Source organism: Podarcis cretensis (genome assembly GCF_951804945.1).
Source record: "Podarcis cretensis genome assembly, chromosome: 18".
Lineage (NCBI taxonomy): Eukaryota > Metazoa > Chordata > Lepidosauria > Squamata > Lacertidae > Podarcis > Podarcis cretensis.
The window spans coordinates 1497163-1524610 of record NC_137188.1 but is presented as its reverse complement, the minus strand read 5'-3'; the positions used below and the strand labels follow the sequence as shown (position 1 = coordinate 1524610).

At 51.0% G+C, this 27448-nt stretch overlaps 1 protein-coding gene across 2 annotated transcripts in view; it reads right to left on the bottom strand.

The window, feature by feature from the left end:
• Positions 1–2757: 2757 nt before the first annotated feature.
• Positions 2758–27448, bottom strand: part of LOC307207189 (uncharacterized protein) — a 49272-nt gene continuing 24581 nt past the window's right edge. The window contains exon 3 of one of the 2 annotated variants that reach the window (XM_079960978.1): positions 2758–3058. In XM_079960978.1, coding sequence (XP_079817104.1) covers positions 2907–3058 — 152 coding nt within the window. In that variant the 3' untranslated portion in view covers positions 2758–2906. Of the gene's footprint in view, positions 3059–25505; positions 26453–27448 lie in introns of those variants that run through there. The other variant, XM_079960979.1, reaches the window with a different exon arrangement.

The following is a 27448-nucleotide window of genomic DNA, read 5'->3' as shown; positions in this document are numbered from 1 at the left end:
CCAAGAGAGAAAGAAAGAGAAACTCCATCCTGGAGCAACTGGAAAAGAATGCAGCCCTCCTTTCTGGATATTCAATAAACACACAAGACGTTTGAAAAAATAAGATATACTATTCATGTTATTGAATTGTAGATTTCAACAGAAGTAGCTCATAAAGTTCAACGAAAAAAGTAGAAGAACCAGTGGATCAGTTCATTCTCTAATCTGTTTATGCATAAGGTCCATATATGTGAAAGTGTCTATTCCACCTGTCGGTTCATAAAGTCCAACAATCCACATGAAAGGTTGTTACAGTTCCACAGAATCCTTTCATCAGTAGTACAAACTCATATATGATATCACAGGACGGTGGATCGAATGATTCTGAAGCACCTTAACCTTAACAGAAAGCAGAGCAGATAGAGTTCCGCATTGACTGATGTTTTAAATTAATCACATTCTTTCATTTTATGTAACTGGCAGATGGAAAATTGGGAGTTTGTCTTCTGTAATTCTTACTAACGGTTTGCTTTTGTCTCTCTTTTCTCTCCTCACATGAATTGCTCCCCTTGTTTTTTCCCTCTTGTTTCTTTTCTTTGTTTTGCATCTTTGGAACTGAAATGTTATTGTCTCATGGGGAAATCTCAATTAAAAAATCTTATTTGTGGGGAAAGAGTGCCTCCTGGTTTGGCAAAGCAGGAGAGCAAGAAACAGACCCTAACCCAAAAAGGAATCCCTTCCGACGCTTGGCACAACTAGTCAGGAGAGCAGAGGAGAGGCTGAGTCACTCAGGAGACAAAGCAGACGCAAACATATATGGATGGCACATGGCAGGCACAGCTCCACCCCCCCCCCCCGCCCCATCTCCGCGCATGGCAAAGTAAGCCCCTCCCTGCAGAGAGACATGAGGGAGATTGCAAAGGAAGGATCTGGCCAGAGGGAGGCTCCCTGCCGCCCAAGCAGGCAGCAAGTGGAAGAGGGTTTGTGTGCAAGGGCCCTACTCACCTGGCCAGCCGCTTAGGGACATGCTGGCCTTTGCCTGGTTGGCAAGATACTCTCAGTGAGGAGGGGGCCTCCTGCCTTTAAATGCAACCCAACAGGGAGGACACACAGAGACAGAGACTCCCACTCACCTGCAAAAGGTCATGCATCTCCTTCACTGGAGGTCTTTAAGCCACCTGCCAAGGAGTCTTCTGTTGCGACTCCTGCACTGCAGGGGTTTGGAGGCACCATTCTAATAGAATCCTAGAATTGTAGAGTTGGAAGGGACCACGAGGGCCATCTAGTCCAACCCCATGATGCAAAAATCTTTTGCTCAAAGCACAGCCTTGGGATTTAGAGTCTCGGCTTATATATAGGTGGGGCGGAACAATCTTTTCACAAAGGAAAGGTGAAAGAGACGGAGGTAAACACAATCCGACGTCTACGGGCTCATCCAGACCTCCTTTTGCAGGCACAGGTCCGCACTGCCAATCGCCATGTCTGAGTGGTGGTTTTGTTTCTGTTTTTTTTGTTAACGGGAACATGCATATTTTGCCACTGAACCGGAGCAAACAGCAGCCCGTGTTGAATCTGATTGCCGTTTGCTCTGATTCAGTGGCAAAAGTCTGAATGAGCCCTAAGGCAGGTGCCTGCATGGAAGAGACCCTGGGTTCAATTCCCACCAGAGTCTCCCGCTAGGCCTGGGAATGTCCCCTTGCTGAACCAAGAAGGCTGGGACCTGGCTTTCTCTTTAGGGGAATCAGAGGGAGAGCTTTGCCTGCAAGTTCCGTCCCCAGAGGAATCTCCAGGACAGGCTGGGAAACTGCCCTGCCCGGAAACCCACCCGTGTTTCTCAACCTCGGCTCCCCAGGTGTGGTTAGACTACAATTCCCAACACCCCTGCTAGCTAGGGATGATGAGAATTGCAGTCCAGCAACACCTGGGGACCCACGGTTGAGAAACACTGAGGGTGGGGGGCAGTACAGTGCTAGATGGCCCACTGTCTTACTCGGCATATGTTCCTATTTAAAGCAAGGCGTTAATCGGAACCGAGCTGTTGCTGCCGGTCAGTGCACATATACCTGAGAAAGGAGGTCTGACACCAGAGACGTGCAGCATACAGACGTCTTGCTTTTAGGCACAGATTGTGTATGTATAAATACAATGATATTTGGAAAGCATTTATAAAAAGCACAAATACTTGCTAACAAGTTTATACACATCAGAATAATTGCACTACTTCTGTCTATACCCATGCATTGTATTGCAGTTTCAAGCACTTTTTCTGGGGGGTTTTCCACCTCCTTCACGTTTCTCCACTGAACATTTTCAATAAAATATAAATATTGTGATGGCCAATCCCCTGAAGGATTGCCGCTGTCGTGGATCTGAAAGGGAGAGAGCCGTGGCTGGCAGTCAGCGCAAACAAAACTGAGCAAGAAGGTCTGAAACCAGAGACATAATGCAGCTTCTGCCTTGTCCAACAGCCGGTAGCTACCGAATCAGAATTGCTAGGCAAACGGGACCAAACGTAACTCTGGACACTCCTTTTGATCCTGCCCAGGTCAAAGGACAAACAAGGAGAGCAGCCTTGCAGTGCTGACAGGGCAGGGTTCATCCTGCAAACATGCAGCAGAGCAGAGAGAGTAGGAGAAGCTGGCACCGGGCCTGCAAACAGAGCCGTCTGCCGAGCACAGCCTGAGGCATCTGCCTGGTGCTGAGGCCAGAACCTCAGGCAGCATCGTTGCCAAAAAAATATTAATTTTGCTTCTTTGGAGGGGAGAGCAGTGCAGAATGGAGGCATCGAGAAGCAAACTGGCAAAAGAGCCACTGAAGGAAAAAGCAGAGGGGGTGCCAGCACCAGCCACAGGCGAAGGGGCAGCGAGAGAGCAGGAGGCATGTTGCACGGGCAGAGACAGCATTCCTGGGCAGGCAGGTCTATCTTCTCAGGGACTCTGCCAGGCCATGCCCAGTGCCAAGAGCGGAGGATTGCAGCTGCCTTGTGAAGGGCTGTTCCATCCGCAATGCTGCCTAGCTCCTGGAAAGAGGCAGGCGCCAATAGAACCGTTCCAGCCTGTCCTCCATGCACCCAGCATTCCTTTGAAAATTGCAAAAAAAAAGGGGGGGGAGTTTATTTGCCTCCTGAGAGTCAGCCAGGAAAAGGGGGCCTTGCAAAATATCTGGCGGAGAGAAATACTCCTCGGGGGTCTCTCCCAACCTTGCCGTCTTCTGCATGCTGAGCAAGTGCTATGCAGTTTTCCCCTCCTCTCCCAGATGCTGATGTGAAGAGCTGGGAAGGGAGAGTCCCCTGCTCAGAAAGGCCCTTGTCACCCTTCCTTCAGGGACCTCCTGGGCCACAGATGGCAGCTGATAGAGCCAAGTCTGCAGAGCAGCCGAGGCAGCTGGGGAGAAGCAAATGTCCCTTCCTCTTATCAAGCCCTTAATCAGCTCTGCCAACAAAGCGCCTGGAAAATGTCAACCGAAGAGGAGGGGAGGAAGTGGCAGCAAAGCTTTGCCCTGTCCCTTGTGGCATCGAGCAGGATGCTGGCAGGAGCCCTCCGGAGAGTCCCCCCAGGCCCCACCTAGGGACCCCCGTCCAAGCTCAAGGCTCAGAGAGACCACTGACCAGACTAGCTCCACAGTTACCATCAAAATTATTCAATCCCCATTGCAAATTTGGTTTATTATCAACATTTACAGTACAGACTTTCAGCAGCTTGCAATGAGCAAATCAAAGAAAAGCAATTGAACTAGCTCAATGCAATGGATGCTTCTAGTGGTTTCCCCAAATTCAGCTGAAAATATAACTGTGTAAGCCTGTAAATGTTAATAATAAACCCAATTTGCAATGGGAGTTGCATAAGTTCGACTGTAACTGTATATTGCTTTTGCGCTGTTGGGCAGCAGCTGTCCATAGGCAGCAGGTTCGATTCCTGGTGCCTCCGAGTAGTAATAATCATGACCATAAACATTTTATTATTCATACCCCACCCATCTGGCTGGATTTTCCAGGTAGGGGTCAGGGAGGAAGCCTCCCTCCAGAGTCCCTGAGGATGCACAGCTGCCAGTCGGGGGTGGAAGGAGCACTGCGCCGCACAGAAGAGCTTGCCTTTCTCACAGGCTGAACTTAGCTTGCTGGATGGCGACAAAAGGGAGGAAAGGCACCAGCAAGGCGGGGAGAGGTGGAGATCAAAGAGCTTCTCTTGAGAGCCAGGAGCAGGAGGTCTCTCTCGCTGAGCCAGACTCCCCCTGGCAGGCAGACGTGATGGGGTGTGCTCAGCACCAACCGTACAGACACACGGCATGTGTGCGGTTTGCTTGGCCTGGAAAGAATGAGATAAGTGCAGCCCAGCCCCTAGGAGGGCCAGGCGCTGCCTCGCAAGGGGGGGGGGCGGAGGCGGCAGCGTGAGCACCAAGACCGGCAGAGATCCAGCGAGGCCTGCTGGAGACTGGCAGGCTTGTCCTGGGGAGAAGGAGGGCAGCCTTCTCCAACCGGGAGCCCTCCAGATGTTTCTGAGAAGAGCTCCTTTGCCACAAGGGGCTTTCCCTCCTTGCGGAAAGACGTGCAGCTCCAAGCTGCTTGGGGAGGCGTGGGCAGCCGAGGGCGGGCAATAAGGAGGCCCCCCAGCGCCTTTGCACACAAGGCAGGAGAGAAGCCCGGCTCTGCAGAGGCGCCAGACACACACAGGCTGCTTCTGTCCCAAGAGATGCCCAGGCCACACAAAACCCTAGAACCCTAGAATTGTAGAGTAGGAAGGAACCCCAAGAGTCCAACCCCCTGCAAGGCACAAATCCCTGAGAGATGGCCACCCAACCTCTGCTTAAAAGCCTCCAAGGAAGGAGAGTGAGGGTGAGTCGGAATCTCCTTTCTTGTGACATGAAGCCATGGGTTCAAGTCCTACCCTCCTGAGCAGGAGAAAACAAGCTTGTTCCCTCTTCTATGGGACAGCCCTTGAGATATTTGAAGGTGGCATTCGGATCTCCTCTCCGTCTTCTCTTCACCGGGCTAAACATACCCAGCTCCTTCAGGCATCAGTCTGCTTGCGCAGCCAGTGAGGCAGCACCCTGCACTGCTCTGGTCGTGGAGACGGGGAACCAGGAGAATCCCCCACCCATCCCGCACGATGTCAGGTCAGGCCTTAAGTGTGGCTGCAAGTGCCCCTGTGAGACTATCAAGCAGGCGCAGGCTCCATTGCCACAGACACTCCTCTTGGAGCGAGCCTCGCAAGGGAGGGGGGTGCCTGGGCCACCGCTCCTCCCTCCTTCCATTTGTCCTGCGGCTTCCAGGCATGGGCAATAGAGGTTCTTCCATCCCAGGAAAGCCTGCCGTCTGCTGCAAAATTAGAACAAGTGTCGATGTGCAGAAAACCCGTTGGATGTGTGCTGGACAAAAGATGCCTGCATTGCAGGGGTTGGACTAGATGACCCTCAGAGCCCCTTCCAACTCTATGATTCTACGTTCTGATTCAGCAGTGAACGGTGGGTTTTCCCAGAGGGGAAAAACCTCATGAGACAAAGAGGAGTGTGGGTGAGCCCTAAGGACCTAGGCATCCAAAGAGACTGGCCCTACACATGGATGCAAGAAGAGCCTGGCTGCTGGATGAGGCTGTCCTCACAGCGGCCAACCAGGTCTCCATGATGAGAAACCAGCAAGCAGAATCTGAGCACAGGGACAACTCTCTCCTCCTGCGGTTTCCAGCAACGGACATTCAGAAGCGTGGCTGCCTCTGACTGTGGAAGCAGAATACAGCCATCCTGGCTAGGAGCCATCGATAGCCCTGCCCCCCAGGAACCCCTCTCTTAAAGTCATCCAAGCTGGCGGCCATCACTGCCTCCTGTGGCCGGGAGTTCCACAGTTAAACTCTGCGCTGCATGAACAAGGGCACTCTGTCCTGATTCTCCCAGCATCCAGCTCCATTGGGTGCCGATGAATTCTAGCACTGGGGGGGGGGGGCTTTTCTCCACCCGCTTTCCCCATGCTGTGCGTAACATGAAAGACTTCTGTTGTGTTTCCTCTTACTGGCCTGTGCTCTGACCTTGAAAGCCCCAGGCATTGCCAGTTCGAGCTTATGTTATACGTGCAAGTGTTCTGAACTGCTTTTATGCATTTTTATGGCATTAAAAACCGCTTTGGGAGGCCTCGTGGGAAGCACTTCACAAATGCCGCCGACAAATGGCCTGAAGGTGACTTGGTTGGTTAGAGGTGGAGCTGATGATGCCAAGGTCGCAGGTTCGAGCCCCATGCAGGAAAGCTGCATAGTCCTGCACTGCAGGGGTTGGGCTGGATGGCCCTGGGGGTCCCTTCTAACTCTACCATTCTGTGATTCTTGTGCAGCTCCACTTTTGCAGAGGGAGCCTCAGCCTTGCCTCTGCGCTGCTGCAGGCCTGGCTGGATGCTTGAGGTTTTCTAAGAAATGTTTCCTTCCAGCTTGCTGGCTGCAGGATTGTGGGAGGGTGGGCAGCAGAGGCTCAAAGGTGGCAGCTGGGGAAGCCTTCAAGGAAAGCTGAGGGAACGGGATGTCCTGGAATAGCTCTGGAGCAGAAAGCTGCTGCTCCTGAACTTACGCGACCTCAGGGAAGCTACAGCAAGGCTGGCACAGAGAAAGGGAGGAGGTCAGCAAGGAACAGCCAGGAAGCCACTGCTGGAAGGTGGGGGGCAGCTTTGGGGGCTCCCCCACCCCACCCTTGTCCCCAGCTGACTGTTCCTGCCCTGGAAGAACAGGCCAAAGGGTTCCTCTAGATGAGAACTGGCACAGCAGGAGCGGCTGCTGGGAAGGGACTGCTCCAGGCACATGGAAGAAGGCAAGTTCAGAAAACACCACGGAGACGATTCCCAAAAGGCCAAAAAGGTAGCAAGGCCCCCACAACGAGGCACAAGGAGTACAGGGGGGTCTTCCACCAGCTCCCCTCCTCCTGGCTGAAGAGAATGAAACAACACTTTGTCCAAAGAGCAGAACTCCCAACGCTCCAACCACGGGCTCTGAATCAGACGGTATTTTGGGCTTCCAAGTCAAACCCACACCCAAAAAGGAGCCATGGCAACGGGCTTAGGGAAGGGGGGGTGCGACTCCCTTATTAGCAAAAAGGGATGATGAGGCATCGTTGGCGCTGGCAGTGAGGGGGGGGGGCTGCGTGGAACAGACGGAAGAGGGGAGCAGATGGGGATTTTCAAACCATTTCTGGAAGGTATTTTTAAAGAAAGTGCACGCACAGAATGCAGTTTTTGGAAGCCGGAATAGACGTCCCTCTCCAGCGAGGGTGGAGAAGAACGCCGCCCTTTTCCAGGGCAGGGGCAAGAGGAACCCTTGCCGGGAATCTCCCCCTGGAAAACCTCTTCCCCAGGGGAAGGGAAGAAAGACATCCAAGCAGCGCCTGGGGAATGGGTGTCTCCAGCCTCCTGGGGTCAAACGGGAACTGGGAGGACATCCTCTCAAGGCCCCGCCATGCCTGCAGTTGCAAGGCCAGACCCACGGATTGTCAATGACACTTTGCAAAAGGGGTGGGGGGGGCGAACTCTGCCCCTGCTCTGCTCTTCCTCCCTGGCTCTGGGTCCCCCTTGGGGTTCCCTTGATGTTTTAGTGCCCAGGCAAGTTAGGGCTCTTCTTTCTTCCCAAACTGGCAAAGGCCAAGCCTGGCATGGCTGCAAAAGAGCTGCAGCTGCTCCTCACCACTTTTTGTTTTGGGGATGCACATTAAAAGAACCTGCTCCACTTCCTTCTGCAAAGGGAAAGCGGAGGAGGCTGGTTGGCAGCAGCAGCCAGAGGACAGACTCAGCCCCCAGTACTGCCACTCACCCCCTCGCCTTGGCCCTGCAGGGCACACAGGAGGCACCATCCGCCGCCACCCCCTGCAAAGGGGGATGAGGCCCCTGCTAGAACAATGCCTCTCCTAGAAGAGGAGGCCACCTCCATCCAGAAGGGGGGGCAAAGCGAGGGGCTCCAGAGACCCTTGAGGTGCTGGGAGCCATGGGGGGGGGAGAGGGGGCTTGGGGTCAGGATCACCTTGACCCCTAGTGGGGAGGCAACCATGCCATCTATCCTGGCTGCTGACCTGTAACGCCTTGCAGGGCTCAGGACCACAATCCCTCCAGCTGCTGTGGTGCGGTCAGGATTGTGGTCCTCTTTGGGGCCAGCAGGTCAGCCTCGTCCTCCCAGATATCAAAGGCCGGCCTGGCAAACGACATGCTCAGAGGCACTCTTTACACAGGCCAAGGGCGAAAACAACAAAGCGCTGTGAAACAAGCCAGGGCCAAAGTCCAGGAAGGGCAACACCCGCCACGTAGTGAGCAGAGCTGCTTTTCAGGCCCCGTCTCCTTAATTCTCAGTGGCCCACCTAGTCCAGCATCCTGTTCTCTCGGAGGCCAAATACCCCTAAGGACTAGGGGTCCACATAGACTGCCTCTGGAGCTGGAGGTTCCTTAAGAGCATAGGAAGAGGCTCCTGGATCTGGCCAATGGCCCACCCAGTACTGCCAACCAGATGCCTCTTTTGGGAAACCCCTAAGAATGATTTGAGCCCAAGAGCAACTCTCCCCTCCTGGGGTTTTGGGCAACTGGGATTTGGAAGAATTGCTGACTCTGACCACGGAAGGAAGAGCATTGCCTTTGTGGCCTAATCCTCTTTTAAAGCCATCCAGATTGGCGGCCATCAATTGCCTCTTGTGGCAGGGAGTTCAAATATGCACTGCCCAGATGAAGGTGAGTGAAGAGAAAGATGGGCACTGTGAAAGATGGACTCCACCTTGAAGGATATGCAACAAAGAGGAGTGGTCCCAGCCCTGCTAAGAAGGCTCCAATGATCTGATCAGGGGTCAACAGCCAAGTCTCCCAAGGGGAGAAGCTAGGAACTTCACATGAGCCCGCTGGTGGACCGTGCCCCACCAACCTCTCCCTGCCCTTCCCAGAGTATGGAAGTGGTCAGCTAAATTGCATCCCATGTGCAGGCCACAACCCAGGCTGGCAAGAGCACTCAGTGACCCCATTGCACCATGCAACATACGCATAGCTAAGCTCAGTGCTAGAAATCCCCCAGGCGCCAGGCACATTTTGTGACCGGTGCAGGTCCAGTTGTGACCACGCCAGATGCCTGGTCAGTGACTCACGTCTCCCTCTGGCTGCCCCTCCAGCTTTCTTAAGCAGGTGTTGACCTGCTTAAGCAGGTGAGAAGAGCTCACTGATTGCATTTTTTCTCCAGGGAGTCCATGGTTCACATCCTTCCTCAGTTAATCCCTACAAGGACCCTGTGAGATAGGTGAAGAGGCTGCGACTTACTCCAAGGTCACCCAGTGAGCATCAGGATGGATGGGTGATTCGAATCCTGATTTCCCAGGTCCTCGTCCAACACTCTCACCATTACACCACACTGCGTTCCTAGAGCACTTCTGCTATGAGCAAACTCTATAAATTAAGCTGGTAAATAAATAGGGGGGAAGCAAAATGTCCCTGAGAGAAGGATCTGAAATATTTTCCTTGAAGCTTGAATTTGCTTTATTCTGGATTGTTTTATTTAATGTCTTAATGTGTTGCAAACCGCTTTGAGACTGTTTTCTTGAAAATATAAAGCAGCATAGAAATGAAAATACTACTAACAATAATAATCCTCACTGCCAAAAAATCACCTAGACCTTCCGTTGTGGTGACTGCAACCTCGGTTTAAGGTGCCATTTAGCAATTAGCTCATATATCTGAGTTTCTAACACTGGCTAAGATGTCTGATATGTCAGCAAATCCCTTGTTTTGGGAGAGGGAATTTTGTGATTTTTAAAGGTGCCCACAGCTGAGACTCTGCCTGGCAGGTGTCTACGTCCCGCTTACCTAAGCATGGAGGAATTAACTCTGCCAGGCAGTCTAGACTGCGGTGATGAGGCTGCCTGAGCGTGGAATCTGCCAGCCAGAAATAACAGGGTGGAAAATTTACCACTGGTGGATGGGAGGCAAATGCCACCACTGCCACCTTGTGGCCAGCACCTGCCACTGCAAGCCGCCTGGGAGGAAGCCTGAGCACATCAGCTCCAAGGAGATTCCAAAAGTGTCCAGAGTCTCTTCGGTGGCTCCTCTGGTTTAAAGCAGCACAGGCCCCGCTGCTGCTCCAAAGTCCCCCCTTAACATGGGAGTGAAGCTCGCCTCCTCCTGAGACAGGGCCTCTGCGGCGGAAGCTCCTCCGAAGTGCCCGTCCAGGGGGCTGCCCACCCCTTGCCCTCTTTTACAGGACGGCCACCCACTTTTGGATGGCTGTGCAAACCCAGGGAGGAGGCGGAGAGGGCTATCATAGAATCATAGAATCCTAGAGTTGGAAGAGACCACAAGGGCCATCGAGTCCAACCCCCTGCCAAGCAGGAAACACCATCAGAGCACTCCTGACATATGGTTGTCAAGCCTCTGCTTAAAGACCTCCAAAGAAGGAGACTCCACCACACTCCTTGGCAGCAAATTCCACTGTCAAACAGCTCTTACTGTCAGGAAGTTCTTCCTAATGTTTAGGTGGAATCTTCTTTCTTGTAGTTTGGAACCATTGCTCCGTGTCCGCTTCTCTGGAGCAGCAGAAAACAACCTTTCTCCCTCCTCTATGTGACATCCTTTTATATATTTGAACATGGCTATCATATCACCCCTTAACCTCCTCTTCTCCAGGCTAAACATGCCCAGCTCCCTTAGCCTTAGTACTGGACACAGTACTCCAGGTGAGGTCTGACCAGAGCAGAATACAGTGGCACTATTACTTCCCTTGATCTAGATGCTATACTCCTATTGATGCAGCCCAGAATTGCATTGGCTTTTTTAGCTGCCGCGTCACACTGTTGGCTCATGTCAAGTTTGTGGTCAACCAAGACTCCTAGATCCTTTTCACATGTATTGCTCTCAAGCCAGGTGTCACCCATCTTGTATTTGTGCCTCTCATTTTTTTTGCCCAAGTGCAATACTTTACATTTCTCCCTATTAAAATTCATCTTGTTTGTTTTGGCCCAGTTCTCTAATCTGTCAAGGTCGTTTTGAAGTGTGATCCTGTCCTCTGGGGTGTTAGCCACCCCTCCCAGTTTGGTGTCATCTGCAAATTTGATCAGGATGCCCTTGAGTCCATCATCCAAGTCGTTGATAAAGATGTTGAATAAGACCGGGCCCAAGACAGAACCCTGTGGCACCCCACTAGTCACTCTTCTCCAGGATGAAGAGGAACCATTGATGAGCACCCTTTGGGTTCGGTCAGTCAGCCAGTTACAAATCCACTGAGTGGTAGCATAGTCAAGACCTCATTTTACCAGCTTCTTTACAAGAATATCATGGGGCACCTTGTCAAATGCCTTGCTGAAATCAAGGTAGGCTACATCTACTGCGTTCCCTTCATCTACCAGGCTTGTAATTCTGTCAAAAAACGAGATCAGGTTAGTCTGACACGACTTATTTTTCAGAAATCCATGCTGACTATTGGTGATCACAGCATTCCTTTCTAGGTGCTCACAGACTGTTTGCTTAATGATCTGCTCCAGAATCTTCCCTGGTATTGATGTCAGACTGACTGGGCGGTAATTATTTGGGTCCTCTCTTTTCCCCTTTTTGAAAATAGGGACAACATTTGCCCTCTTCCAGTCTGCCGGGACTTCGCCTGTTCTCCAGGAATTCTCAAAGATGACTGCCAGTGGTTCTGAGATCACATCTGCCAGTTCTTTTAATACTCTTGGATGCAGTTCATCTGGCCCTGGAGACTTGAATACATCTAGACTAGCCAAGTATTCTTGTACTATCTCCTTAGTTATTCTGGGCTGTGTTTCCTCTGCTGAATCATTTGCTCCAAATTCTTCAGGTCGGGCATTGTTTTCTTTATCGGAGAAGACTGAGGCAAAGAAGGCATTGAGGAGTTCAGCCCTTTCTGTGTCCTCTGTTTGCATTTCACCATCTTCTCCTCTGAGTGACCCCACTGTTTCTTTCTTCTTCCTTTTGCTACGAACATACCCATAAAAGCCTTTTTTGTTGCTTTTAATCTCTCTAGCAAGCCTGAGAAGGAGACTCCACCACACTCCTTGGCAGCAAATTCCACTGTCGAACAGCTCTTACTGTCAGGAAGTTCTTCCCAATGGCTCCAAGCCAGGGGGCTCTGCCTTGCCTCCCCAGCCGGAGGCAGAGATGGGTCCCAGCTGGGGGCCTCCGCAGGAGAGGAGAGCTGCTTGCGGGCTTCCCCTAATGAGCACCTGGTTGGCCCCATCCCAGCCTCGTCCAGCATCCAGGCTCTTCTTGCATCCGTATGGAACCTCCAGGCCCGGCGATAGTCTATCTGGAACCAGAGCTCCTTGGGGGTGTTGGCCACGGTGAGAAGAGGAGGCTGGGCTGGACCTGTGGGCCTGACCCCCTGTGGGCCAGGTCTTCTGACATTCCCTGGCAACTCTTCTGCTAGTGTTGCTGGCCATTTCTCTGCCCATGAAAATCAGCTCTGCTCACCTCCTCATCCACCTTCCCTACCACTGCCTGGATGGTGAAGGCAAACAGATCCCCTCCCATCAGCTCAAGCCCTCTGGATTCCCAAAGCCCCTAGAAATGCAGTCCATTGTTTGGCGAGAGCCAGTGTGGTGTAGTGGTTAAGAGCAGTAGACTCCTAATTTGGGGAACCGGGTTCACGTCTCTGCTCCTCCACCTGCAGCTGCTGGGTGACCTTGGGCCAATTACACTTCTCTGAAGTCTCTCAGCCCCACTCACCTCACAGAGTGTTTGTTGTGGGGGAGGAAGGGAAAGGAGAATGTTAGCTGCTTTGAGACTCCTTTGGGTAGTGATAAACTAAAATCAGCGAATTCTTTTATGGAAAAACAAAGGACATTTATAATATACCGACTTCGAATAGCTTCTCTCCACTAGCAGAGATAATGGATAAGGAAACTACACCGAAGGAACTATCTGCTAAACAACCCACTAACCCCTTAAGCAACACCATCACGAGACCAAAGGGTCCTAAAAGGGTTCCAGCTATGCCCACTCAGGCGGAAGACTGCATCAGAGAACAAGAAAACCATCTCTCTGAATTACTACTTGAACACTCTACCACATTAGACCTAGTGGCTAAAACCGTGGACTATAATATATATAAGAGAAATCAAAGGCTCCTTAGAGAAGATTGTATCCTTTGTATCCCCAAAAGCTAATGTCAGACCCGTAGATGCTTCACCGGAGGATGAAGACATCTAGCTGAACTAGCAAGAAGACATCTAGCTGAACTTTTGGGCGTAAATCCTCTTTCCATCGATCTGAAATCCACTGTCCACATTCACAGCAAGCCACACATGCAGAGGATACTGCTCACCTTCGAATCTAAAAAGTTTCCAACCTATATGATGTCCCTACGAAGCTCCCTGACTATGGAATTTTTATTACAAGAGTCTTTATCAACACTAAGATTTGCCCTCTTCTACCCTACTCTCCAGCTAAAAGGAAAGCAATTAAAAATGAGGGCACCCCACCTACTACGAGCTCTACATCTCCACCCTCAGACTTAATTAGTTGGACAGAGACCCCCACTCCCCTCCTATCAAAGGCTACTCATCTAGAGAATTCGATGGAGCAGGAGTTACTTGTTTCCTTCTCCCATCTGCCAAAAGCCGAACAAACAGAGATAACGGACAGACTAGATGAGTTATTACTCTATCTTCGCAACTCTGAAGACCTAGCGCCCACAAATGAGGCAAATACTCCACCTAACTTGGAGCGAAAAATGGGATATGAAACTCCTCAGGTCACGTCAGAGCACACACCCCTACTCTGCCCAACTGAAATCCACGCTGAAATCTCTGTGGCGCCCCTAATCACATTACCGGAGACTTCACCATCCAATGGATGCATCTTCCACGACTCCGGGAAAGTCCTTGATGCTATTGAAGAGACAAAATGACTCTCACCTCTATTACTATCCTGTAACGTTGCTGGATGGCAATCGAAAACAATGGACAAACCTACGTATCACAGTTTAAGATCATCCTGCTCCAAGAAACCAGGATGCAAAATCCTTTTGAACTACACAATTATTTTGCTTTCCACTCCTGTGCCTCAATTGGCACAAAAGGCGGAAGACCGGCGGGTGGTCTGAGCACCTTCGTATCGACAGACCTAGGAACCTCCCCTACCCAATTGAAAATCGATAAAAAATGGGTTTTGGCTGTTAAAATATTCTCTACCCACTTTAAGATCATATGCATCAATGTTTATATTCACCCACTTATGAAACAAACTGATCTTAAAAACATCTGGAACAAACTGGAAGACTGCATTCTCCTTGTCTCAAATAAGTTTCCCTCTGCCTCCTTAATTATTGGTGGGGACTTTAATGCAAGGTTAGGCCATTCAGACGAACAGCTAATCAACGAAAGTGGAATGGGTCCCCTAAATGCTAATGATGAACATTGGCCCCTATTTAGACGTCATTCACTTGACCCAGTCACCAACTTTGCTGGTACATGTCTTTTTCTAATGGCACTTAGATTAAACCTTGTTATTTTAAACGGCCTCTCCTCGGGAGACTGCCCTGGCCAATTTACTTACTGGGCAGGCTTAAGGCATTCTGTTATTGACTACATTCTTGTCTCCCAAGAACTCTTTGATGAACATATTGAATTTACTGTAGATATAAGAACCGAAAGTGACCATTTACCCCTGAATCTTAAAAGGACTGAATTTTGGGAACCCTCTAGATTTGGGCTCGCCCCACAGACACCTGTTCCTAATGTTTTACAACAAATAGGCAGATCCAGAATTAAATGGTCCCCTTATGTTAATAACAACTTTAGTATTTGGACACAATCAATGGAAGGTCAACTCCTCTGGGCTGATCTGACCTCCAACGATATTGAAGAGACCTCCCCAATTGACCATTATAATACACTAATCCGAAAACTCCAACCGTTATTGTCAAGACTCAGGAGATCTAGCCACAATGAATTCCCTACCAACAAGAAATGGTTTGACCGCGAATGCATCCAGGCTAAACTTATACTCAGGGAACGCTTTAAGGTCTTCCAGCAAAATTCTAACCCTACTACTAAATTAGAGTTACAACTTAAAAAAAAGAACTACAAAGAGTTACTAAAAACCAAAAAAAGAACCGCAGACTCTCTCATCTGGCAGGCCCTCATAAAAGCATCAATAGAAAAAGACAATACCACCTTCTGGAAAATTATCTCCAGTCAAACCAAAGCTCCTAACAAGGGCACAATAATCCCTGCAAATTCATGGGAAGAGCACTATAAAGTGCTGTTTAGGGAACATCAACCTCCTGCGCTACTTAACATCCCTTTAGATAATGATACACCATGGCCCCCAACATCTGAAACTGAAATCACTTCGTTAATTCTACAAATGAAATCTGGCAAAGCCCCAGGAAGTGATTTCATTGTTGCTGAACTTCTGAAAGCACAAATAAACTGGTGGGCCCCGGTTCTTGCAAATCTATTCTCATATATAGATAAGACAACCGAAATCCCTAAAGATTGGGGACTGGCTATAATTGTTCCTATATTTAAAAAAGGCAACCCCTCTGATCCATCTAATTATAGACCAATTAGTCTTCTGAATGTGATCTGCAAACTTTATACAAAACACCTATGCCTAAAATTGTGTGAATGGTTAGACCATAATGATTTGCTAGAAATTGAACAAGCAGGATTTACACCTGGACGTTCCACCACTGATCACTGCTTAATGTTAGATTACGGTATTTTGTTTATAAGTATGTGAAACATTGGAAAAAGTCATTGTATGCGGCCTTTGTGGACCTAAAGGCAGTATTTGATTCTGTATCCAGGGGTAGGCTCTGGGCCAAATTGGCCAATATGGTTATTAACAGAAGGTTATTACTTCTGATGATTAAGCTTCATGAGAACAATACCCTCCAGATAAGAGTCGCACAGGACGGCAGACTCTCTAGAGAAATCCCAGTCCAAAGAGGAGTCAGACAAGGATGTCTATTAGCCCCATTTTTATTTAACATCTATGTTAACTCCCTGGTCACATGTTGCCGTGAAATCGAAACCCATCCCCCCGTGTTCTCTAACGGCAGAAAAGTACCAGTTTTAATGTATGCGGATGACGCTGTTCTTCTCTCTCAAACCAAAGTGGGCTTGAAACGTGCCTTAGGAAAGTTTAGTGACCAATGTAACACTGAGCTGTTAACAATTAACTTTGCCAAAACCAAAATTGTACATTTTAACCGCTCCTTCAGGAAAGATAATTGGAGCGTAAAGGGAAACGCCATTGAACAGACTAAGATCTTCCAATACTTAGGCATTACTTTCTCTTATAATGCCAAATTGTCAACACACCTGACCACATCAGCTATATCAGCAGGAAGAAGTGCAAATGCCACCCTTAGATTATTCAGAAGGAAAGGAGCTGGCTTCCTCCCGATGGCCCTTAAAGTTTTCCAGGCAAAATCTTTAGCCCAACTCCTGTATGGCTCTCAAATTAGCCTTTCTGCCAACCTTAAGACCCTTGAAACAGTACAATCAAAATTCTTAAGATCATTATTTGCTACCCCAAAGTGTACACCTAATGCAGTCTTAAGGCAAGAGGCAGGACTGCCCAGAGTGGAACTAAAAGTCTGGGAGCAAGCAATATTCCTCTGGCTGAAAATCCATTACAATCCTAAGGGACTGTCACCTTACCTCCTGGCCGCAGTTCCCTATCCTCCTTGGCTTATGCAAATAACTAACAAGATCAAACAAATTGGCCTAAACCCTGAAAATCTTTTTAATGGAACTCTGAACAAGGCAAAAGTAATTATCACTCAGAGACTCTACGATGTCGAATTACAACAAGAAGACGCCCTACTCCCAGAGACGTATAGATGTTTAAAAGCTTGGTCTAATTTTGCAGCTGCCCCTTACTTAACTAACATCACTAACGAAGCTTTTAGATGGGCTTTCTCCAGAGCCCGCTTTGAGACAATGCCCTCAGCAGTGCTGTACGGCAAATTTACGCGGGCACCAATGCATGTGTGTCTCTGCCCCTGTATGTCTAATAAGGTAGAATCTGTCACTCACATCCTTCTATTTTGCGAATTCTATAGTGAAGAACGAGTTCAACTTATTTTGCTGCTTTTATCAAAATTTATACCCCTTCAACATTATTTGGAATCCTCCCCCGAAATTCTACGAAAATACCTTCTGGAAGATTCCTCAAGCTCAATATCATATGAGGTGGCCAAATTTTGCACTCTAGCAATCAGGAAGTGTAAATCTCTTTTGTTGAATGGCACACTGCGAAGTTCCCTTGTGTAATTTTTTTTTCTTGATGCTGTTGTTGATTTCCTTTTGTTTGATCTTGTGGTGTTCTGTGTTGCTGGCTTTTGCCGCAATAAAACTTGACTTGACTTGGTAGTGATAAAGCGGGATATCAAATCCAAACTCTTCTTCTGCTGCTGCTGTTTGCAAGAGAACAGCAAAGAAACGACCCAGTCCAGTCTAATTGAGGACACTGTGAGGCAGGGTTAGGCCAAGAGTGAGCAACTGGCTCCCAGGTCGCCCAGCGAGCCCATGGCTGAGTGGGGAATTGAACCTGGGTCTCCAACTATGACTGGCCTAGAGTTCTGCTTACTAAGGGCACACATTTGAACCAGAACGAAGGAGAAATGTACCACAAACTGCCTGAACGAGGCTGGATGAGCCCAGGTGGTCCATGGGCCAGTCTGGGAAGCCCACACACCTTGGCCAGGCTGATTTTTAGACAAGGTAAGTCAAGAGCCAAGGCAGATCCTGCAGTTACATAACGATCCTCACCATCAAACTGCAGGCCACAGAGGAGTCAGCCTCCCTGGCCTTGTTCCATAAGGACTGGCGGTGGGGCTGATGATGGCACTGATCACAGGGCTGGCAATCTGTCCGTCCAGGTCGTGACGGAAGAGAGATGCCGCCTCTGAGTCAGCCAGGGAAGATGCATGGCAGCTGCGCACTGGCAGGCTTGGCCTGGCACAGGCACTGCCTCCAAACCAGCTCTGGGGCCCTCTGTCTCCCAGGCGCCTGGCACAAGCTGCAGCTGGCAGGAGGAAGCGGGTGCCCTGCATCTCCACCTGGGGAAAAGCCTCCCTCAGGACCAGCAGCGGGAGGCTTACCTGGCATCAAAGGGGAGGGAGAGCCCGGGCTGTGTTGGCACACGTGCCCAGATTGCAAAGTACCCTGGAAATCATGAATGGCGGGAGGAGCATATAAGGCACACAAGCTGCAAGGCCCCACAAGCTGGGCTTGCTTTGGTTGTACAAAGCAGCAATTAGGGCCGGGCAATGTCTGGTTTTCAACAATGTGATATATCACCAGCTAAACATCACGATAGCCTGATAGATCACAATGTCTGAAATAAGGATGGAGCTACAGAGAGGCACTAGCTGGCTTCACGGTTTTTCCTGCATTGTGATTTTTGAATAGCACCCCCCCCACACACACACACATATCATGATTTGTGATATATTGCCAGGTCAACTATTATGAAAAGGATATCACGAGATGGACTTCAAACTGCCCTAGAAGCAAGCAGCATAACCAGAGGCGCCCAACCATTGCCCTATTTGCAGGCAAGGAAGCGAGAAAATCAGCAGAGCAGGATCCAGGGGTCCCCCTCGCACCCACTGGAAAGTGCAACATCCCAATGTGCTTCCCCGTGAAGCTGCCCCCCTCGATCCAGCGGCACCCACAGCAGAAAGCATCTGAAGGAGAGCCCCAAATGGACTCTGGGGTGCAGTGGGGGAGAGGAGAGGAGAGGCTGCATGACTGCCAGTCCCTGGATCACAGCCAAATCTTGCTCCCCACCCCAGAAGCAGGGCTGCTGGATAATGAGCAGGCGCAGGCGAGTAGAAAGCTCTTTGGCGTGCTTCCTCTTCTTCCAAAGAGCCACTTCCTCCCTTCCAGGAAGCCCTCTGGTCAGGCTCTTGTGGGGTGGGGGTAAGGCTGAGGCGCCCTGTGCAGGTCCATTGCAAGAACGGAGTGGAGCTGGGATTCAAGCCAGCTCTCTCTGCCCCTCCTCTCCCCCCGCCTGCACACAAAAACCAACCCAGTATGACCACACACAGCCAGAGCTCAGTGGTGCCTACACTGACTCCCACACCCTGCCTTCTGCAGGCAGAGCAGGGGCTGTGCCCCTCCCCACCTCGCACTGGAGGGCCAAAGCAAGCGCCTGGCCTCAGCCGAGGCCCTTCTGGCTCTCTCCCAGCCCAGCTCAGGTCCTTTCAGTGCAATCTGACACCCGGTGAGGTGCAGTCCTTTGGCTTCCCCCCTGAAGGCACCCGATGGCTTTCCGAGTTAACTCAGGGGTGGCGAAAGCTGCCCTCCCAACAGCGGCCCCCGCCAGCACCTTGCAGGCGACACCAGGAGCCTGGAGTCCAGCTCCAAGCCAGAGGTTCCTCCCCAGCTGCAGCTACTCCTCAGTTCTTGCGTGTTGCTTTTTGCAGGCCCAGGAGAGGCTCCACCCGCCAGGCTTGCCCCGCAGCTCCCCTCTCCTGACAGCTCTTCTCAGTCCCTCCAGTTGTGCCACATCTAAGGGATAGAATCACAGGATCATAGAGTTGGAAGGAAGGGACCCCCAGAGTCATCTAGTCCAACCTCCTGCAATGCAGGAACCTTTTGCCCAACATGGGGCTCGAACCCACAAGCCTGAGAGTCCCATGCTCTACCGACTGAGCTATCTCAGCTGCGCCCTTCCTCGCCATGGCCGAGTCAGGGGTGCAATTCTGCGGGGGCTCCCGTTTCACAAGCCCTTTGCGTCAACTGCATGGCAGTCACTTCTGCTTCCCAGAGCAAGCCAGGCGGTGCTCAGATGATACAGAGAGAAGTCCCTTTTTCTTGGGAAGCAGAGAGAGAGAGATTGCAGGCAACTCTGCACACTGCTTAGAAAACATAAAACCCCCTGCACATGCAGATGGGTATTTCAGGCTCGAACTTGGTCACACAACTCGCTTGAGGCAAGGTTCCTCCTGGGACTCGTTCCTGGCAAGGCTTTGCTCCCTCTACCTTCCCATGGTATCAGGAACCAGGCTGGGTTTGGTATGGGGCGGGCGACACTTTGGGCAAAAAAGGGTCCCCAAAACACCCAGGCACCCCCCCCCGGCCATTCCACCACAAAAGCCAACTGCTGGCCTGAGTCATGCATGAGCCATTTTCCACAAAAGGAGGGCGAAAGAACAAGCAGGATGACCTGGAGACGCCTCAGTGACCTGCCTTTTGACATAGCCAGAAATCAGAATCCTAGAATGGTTGAGCTGGAAGGGACCCCCAAGGGTCATCTAGTCCAACCCGCTGCAATGCAGGAACCTCAACTAAAGCATCCAGGACAGATGACCATCTATGAACCCCTTTTGTTTACAGTGAGCAGCTGGAGGGAGGATGCTGCTGCCAACCAGAGACAGGAAACAGGACTGTCCGAGTCCTCCCTTCTTCCTGCCCCCCATCTCAGGCCTTTTGGGCAAAGCTGAAAGCAGAATAACACCACCCCGTGATTCCTGTTTTCTTCCTCTCGCCATCACAGCGAAGGTGAAGTCCAAGCGGGTGACTCAGGAGACCAGGCCAGGGAAGAGGCTCAGAGCCTCTGTTTCCCAGATGCAGAGAGGACTCTCTGCCAAAGAGAAAGAGGAGGACAAGGAACAGTCTCACACGCGTTCACAGGATCCTGCCACAAGCCCTCGTCTTCCAAGGATGACCCCAGTGACCCTCCTGGGGAATCCTCCGCTGCCAGCGCCATCCCAGCCACTCACAGTAAACAGCAACTTGATCCAGTCGCTGCCCTCTCCATGGGCCAGGGCACCCTGAGGAGCACCCATCCTGCAGGGTGTTGGGAGGGGGGTGAGGCACTTTGGGGGGGGGTGCAGGGCCCTTGCCCCAGCCCGCAGCAGTGGCGTTTCTGCCAGGGAAAGGCCCTGCCCATTTCCACACAGGCTCACCTGTATCCTGACACAGGAGGAGCTGCACTTGTTTGGGCCCTCTCCTGCCCCACTCAATAAACGTAACTGGGCCAGGCGGGTGGCTTTTAAAATGGGTTTGGGGGGGGGGAATTGGTTTCCTTCTGTTTCTGTATTATTCTGGTTTTTGTATTCTCACCTTGCATTTCTCTTTCACGAACTGCCCTGGGGTTTTTGGAGGAAGGACAGTACAGTCAAACCGAGAACAGCTTAGTTCTCGAATGTTTTGGTTCCCGAACACCACAAACCTGGAAGTGACTGTTCCAGTTTGCGAACTATTTTTGGAAGCCGAAAATCCGACAGGGCTTCCGCGGCTTCCGATTGGCTGCAGGAGCTTCCTGCAACCAATCAGAAGCTGCACTTTGGTTTCCGAATGTTTTGGAAGTTGAGCAGACTTCCAGAACGGATTCCATTCAACTTCCAAGGTACGACTGTGTATTGTATTGTTGGCATCTGTCTGTCTCAAGAGACAACGGAGTACGCCTTCAGGGGTGAAGCCAACCTGTTGCATGAGCAGCACCCAAGTTACCTCCCTGGGGCGCAAGTTTGTCCATGTGTCTGTGGGTTCTGGGCTGCCCAGACCACAAGAGCCCCCTCTCAACCTGGCTGAGGGGGTCCAAAGGAAAGCAGAGCAAGACGTTTGGCACCACTTGGCTGCAGGAGCTGCTTAGGGGCTCTGCTCCAGATCTGTGCAGGATTTACTCCTGAGCCTTTTCTTCTCCCAAAAATGTACCACAAGGCAGCAGGTATAGATTCTTCCTCTGGCTTTACTCCCAAATCCTTTCTCATAAATTAATATAGCCACAAGGCAGTGGAGGTTTAGGGTCAGAGTTTTCCTTCCTTCCCAGGTGGACAAGCCCCATCTGCCCCTAAGGGCGGTATACAAATGTAATCCTAATAAGTCTGGAGAAGGCAGGTGCAAACCACGCCACACCCAAACACACACCTCGGCATGCACCTCCGACAGTAAATGGCTTGGTCCTGGGGCTTCCTGAAAAGGGCCCACGAGCTCCCACGGGGGAAGCGTCTTCTTGGTGCTGCTGGCCTGAGTCTCCCGAGTGTCAACCCCCAGCAACCGCCCCCTTGCTGGGGAGAGTCAGGTTCCCCCCGAAGGCAACCGATGGATGAGTTATGCAACGCAGCTGTGCCCCCGCCCTCCCACCGCCGCCCCTCAGCATCCCAGAGCGATGGATGTGCCCACAGGAGCTGGGCTGATGTGACGCTCATGCACACGGCAGGCTCATTCCGCAGGAACGCGCCCGGCACATCGTTGCATACTGTTCCCATGAAGGCTAATTGCCAGAGGCCTCATTAGCTGAGTCAGGCAGGGACAGGTAGCAGCGCCTGACGGGATTCGCAAGGGAAACGCTGTGCATTACGCAAGGCAGCCATGCACCAGGGAGTGCGTGTCGGGGTGGCTCACCAGCGGCCACAAGGTCATGGGCTCAGCTGGGAGAGGGACGCAGAGAGTGACCCAACCTTGATGGAACAGGAGGAGTGCCACTGCTGGAAGGAAGAGGGATAGGTTGGCACTGCCCCCCTACACCAACCCACTGTGGGGCCCCCAGCTGCAGAGGCCACCTCACTCGCCCAGCACACCTCAAGGACCTGACATAGCTCACCGCAGGGGGTTGGGCTGGATGACCCTCAGGGCCCCTTCCAACTCTACATGTGACAGCCCATCTTCAGATATTTGAAGATGACCATCATATCTCAGCCTCCTTTTTTCCAGGCGAAACATCCCCAGCTCCTTCAACCGTTCCTCATCAGGCTTAGTTTCCAGACCCTCCACCATCTCAGCTGCCCTCCTCTGCTCACTTTCCAGCTTAGAATCATAGAATGGTAGAGCTGGAGGTCCAACCCCCAGCAGCAGCCCAGGAATCATTCGCCAAACGCTGGGATCAAACCCACAGCCCTGAGATTCAGAGTCCCATGCGCCCCTTTGTGGGGACGCACAATCAGGGACAGATGTCTCTGAAACGGCAGGGGACCCCCAGTCACAGCCCTCCCTCCGGGGACAGAGGCAGCCTAAGTCTCAGAGGGAGCCCCGGTGTCCCAGCCTGCAGGCCTATGTTGAGCCCTCTGCCAGCATCGTCTCTCTGCAATGACAGAGAGAACAATTTCTACGCAAAAAACCCCAGTGGGCAATGAGATTCCATTAGCAAGCACTCATCCTAATTAGAGGGATGAAGATGAACGAGAGCAGCAGGCCAGCACCCCCTCCCTGTTGCAAAGAGGTGGGTGGGAGGAGAAGCGAAGAGCGGGGGGGGGGCAGTTAGTGTTAGGGCAGATTGCCAGGCAAAACTTTGGCCCCACATCCCTCTGTACAAAGTGTTGTGGAAGATCTCACAAAGCCCTTGCAGAGGAAAATGGGGGGGGGGGGCTGCACTGCCCAGCGCACAGTGCATAACAGATTTGGGCTCTATCATATCCCACCCTGCAGGCCAAAGGTCCCAGATTCAACCCCTGAAGGCCTTTGGCTAATTAAACAATTTATGGCCTTTTAAACAGGGGGGGGGTATTGTTTCAGTTTGTTACTACACTGTATTTTTGTGTTTTTTGTACTATAAACGTATAGCTCAGTCAGTAGAGCATAGGGCTCTTAATCTCAGGGTCGTGGGTTCAAGCCCCACATGGGGCAAAAAGTTCCTGCATTGCAAGGGGTTGGACTGGATGACCCTCAGGGATCCCTTCCAACTCTAGGATTCTATGACTGTCTGTCTATAGAAATTTGATAAATAACAATGAGGATTAAATAATCTTCCAGTAGGGCTGGGAGAGACAACCCCTGCCCGAAACCCTGGACAGCCAATGACTGTCAAGGCAGACAATGCTCAGCCAGGCAGACCAATAGTCTGGCTTGGGATATGGCAGCTTCGGATGCTTCTAGGACCCTCGTACCTACGGGACCGCCTCTCCCGGTCTGCCCCACGGAGAGCCTCAAGGTCCATAAACAGCAACACCCTAGTGGTCCCGGGCCCTAAGGAAGTCAGATTAGCCTCAACCAGAGCCAGGGCCTTTTCAACACTGGCTCCAGCCTGGTGGAACGCTCTGTCTCCTGAGACCAGGGCCCTGCAGGATCTGATTTCTTTCCGCAGGGCCTGTAAGACAGAGTTGTTCCGCCCGCCATGTGGCTTGGAATCAACTTGATTCCCCTCCCCTCTCTCCTTTTTCCTTTCTCCTGTGATGGAACCAGTCTGGATATTTGGCCTTGGTGAAGATTTGATGTTTTCATCCCCAAAAAGTTTTTGATTTGAGTTTCTACTGAAATGAGGCTGCATTTTAATGTTGTATTTTAATCTTGTTTTTAAGTTGTATTTTAAACAATTGTTTATATAACTGGTGTTAGCTGCCCTGAGCCCGGTCTTCGCTGGGGAGGGCGGGGTATAAATAAAATATTATTGTTATTGTTGTTGTTGTTGTTGTTGTTGTTGTTATATTTAAATCAGTCTGTTCCCCAGAGATCCATGAGGGCCATGGTCCTATTTTCTCCCCACCCCCCTTTACTGAAAATCTTAAAAACAATTCCCAAACACAAAGTGTGGTCTTCCAAGGCAAATGCATCCTGCTTTATATCGTGTATATAATATTATATATGTAGCAGCTTCCACATGCGCTGAGTCAGGATTGTGGTCGTCACATGGCAGGCAGAGCCTCCAGTAACAACTCCTCTCTCAACAACGTCCAGCTGGCCTGGTCGTGTCTACAGAACGGAGGACAGCAGAATCGCCAAGGACATGCTCTGCAGGGAGCTGGCTTCTAGCTCCAGGCTCAGGGGCAGAACAAAGGTGCCTGCCAGTGGGGCCTGAAGGCTGGCAGCGCCAACTCTGCCATGTGGGAATCCCTTGCGGGCGACCGCAGGGCCTGGAGACAGACGGTCAGGTCATGCAGCCACAGCAGTGACCAGAGGAGGAATGACCGCTAAGAGGAGAGACACCATGGTGAATTGGCAGAGGTTGGACGGCCATCTGTCAGGGATGCTTTAGTTGAGATTCCTGCCTTGGAGGAGGTTGGACTGGATGAGCCTTGGGGGTCCCTCCAAACTCACTTCCATTCTAAGATTCCTTTTCATCCCAACTTCGGGGAGAGAACTGAGAGGGCGAGAGGCCACCCAGCAAGGCGAGCATTACACTGGGGTTTGAGAACACCAACAAACACACCCTGGATCCAATTGAATGGTTTAGCCTCACCCTTGTGAAATATTGCAATAAAACCCTCAGGGCTGCCATGTGCCTGGTGGTGGCTGCAGGCTTGCCCATGGCTCTTGTTTGCGGAGACAGGGAGAGAAAGCCCCCCCACCCCACCCCAACTGAAGCAGGGGAAGCTCTTCTCATCAGGAGCATCTTCCTTCATGCACTGCGTGGGCGTCTGCTGCCCTCTTGTGGGCGCTCTCCGCTGCTGCTGCTGCTGCTGCTGCTGCCTGGGCAAGAACCACAACTAGGGCACTTTGGTAGTGGCCGACTGAGACCCAAATACTAATTAGGTCTCCCTTAAAAATAGCCTACCCCTGAGCCAGCAGGCACCAGCCCCATCGTACACTCAGATGCACCCAGGACAAGCTCAGAGGCATCCTCAGGATCAGCTCAGGAGAAGCCGGGATCTCCTCTCGAGGAAGAAGCCGTGCTCAGCAAGGTATGCTCCATTGCTCCCCTTTATGGTGCAGCTTCCTGGTACCAAGCAAAGTGGACCACCAGTGGACCACCTGCTGGGGGGGCTGCCTGGTCCACCCCACCCCCCGTGACACTACCAGATAACGTCCCCTGGCCTGCCACCTTGGCAGTGTAGCAAAGCTTCAGCTAGGTGGGTGAAGGGTCTGACTATGCACAGGGCAGCTTCCGACACAGGCTCCCGGGTCTGGAGGCGTGCAGAATATGCAGGAAGATGTTTTGCTGGATCAGACCCAGGGAAATCAGCAGGCAAGCCTAGCTTGTGGAGATTTTATTTCAATAGGTTTGCTCGGCATGAAACATAGCTAGGATACAAGCTGCCATCTTTACAGGTCAAAAGGGACTCAGGGAAGGATAGCCTGGGGGGCTTCGCTGGAGCCCACAATCTCCCACATGCTAGAGATTGGAGTGCCCTGTGTTTTCAGTGTTCCCGAATGCTTAGCTTTATTTACGTCTTTGAGGTGTGTTCTGGTTGTTGTTGTTTTTAACAAAGGGGTTTGTAAGAGGAATAGCTCTGCAGCGTACAGTGGCTAAGAAGCTCCTCCCTACTCTGCTGGAGACAGGGACACCACTGCATGTGGTCCATTCAAACTCTATGATTCTATATGGACCCCCCCAACCACTACACCACTGAAGGAGGCAATGGTAGGCTCTGTACACCATTCTCCCAATGACAAAAGCTTGCTCTGCCCCCTACCTAGAACTGGAAGACCAAGAAAGGGCTCCCCCCAGGACAAAAACTCCACTAAGTGATTCCACTCCGTGCTGATGCAAAATAAAGGAGCGCAACAGTCATGGGACAGCCCTGTTCCTGGGCCCAAAATGCTTCCCAGGAAAGCTCTCTTGAAGGTGGGACTCACTCACTAAAAGAAAAGCACTTAGAAGTGCTGTCGCCTTTTATTCCCAAGCTCCACTCCCCTATCAGGAAAAAGAAGGCAAATCAGAAACAAACTGCAGACATTTGGTCAATAAAAAGCGGCTTTGGTGACCCCCTCCCCCCTCCCGACTTAATTATCACGTTTGGCAGGATTTGGGACTCTCTACTCCTTGATGGAGCAACAAATGCAATCAGTTGCAAAGGAACTCTCAAATCCCAAACTCATATCATGCAATGTCTTCCTTAGATGAAAACGCTTCCTTCAGACTCTTTTTGTTTAGTACTGGAGTACAGGCAGCTCCCTATTTATGCGCGCTTGAGGCATGGGCGCATTGCCACAAACCGGGAAGTGGCACAAAAAGGAGCAAACACCGCCCTCAAAAGAGCACGAAAACGGCAAAACAGTGCAAAAACAGCACCTAGTCATCCCACAAGCCTTTGCACTGAATTTTGAGGCCTGTGGAGAGCAAGGGGGCTTGTGGGGAGGGATTGTAGTGGATTTGATGAGTGCTGCTAGTTTTTTTAAGGCATTTTCAAGGGTTTCCAGAGATTTAGAGGGTGTTTGCAGGATTTCCCAATGCCGTTTGCAATGCAATATACAGTGGTAGCTCGGGTTAAGTACTTAATTCGTTCCGGAGGTCTGTTCTTAACCTGAAACTGTTCTTAACTTGAAGCACCACTTTGGCTAATGGGGCCTCCTGCTGCTGCCGTGCCTCCGGAGCACGATTTCTGTTCTCATCCTGAAGCAAAGTTCTTAACCCGAGGTACTATTTCGGGGTTAGCGGAGTCTGTAACCTGAAGCGTATGTAACCTGAGGTACCACTGTACACAATTTCACTTAAACACACAGTGCCTCAGAACATAACTCCCATGTAAATGGGGAGTTGCATGTATATCTTTTTTTAAAAAAAGAAAAAGCAGTCTAATCTGGTTTTTTTGTAGTATCTTTTTTTGTTGTGGTATGTTGCTCTTCAGGTGACTGGTTCCATCTTTATTTTTTGCTGTTATATTCATGTGCAATTGGCATCTCAGACAAC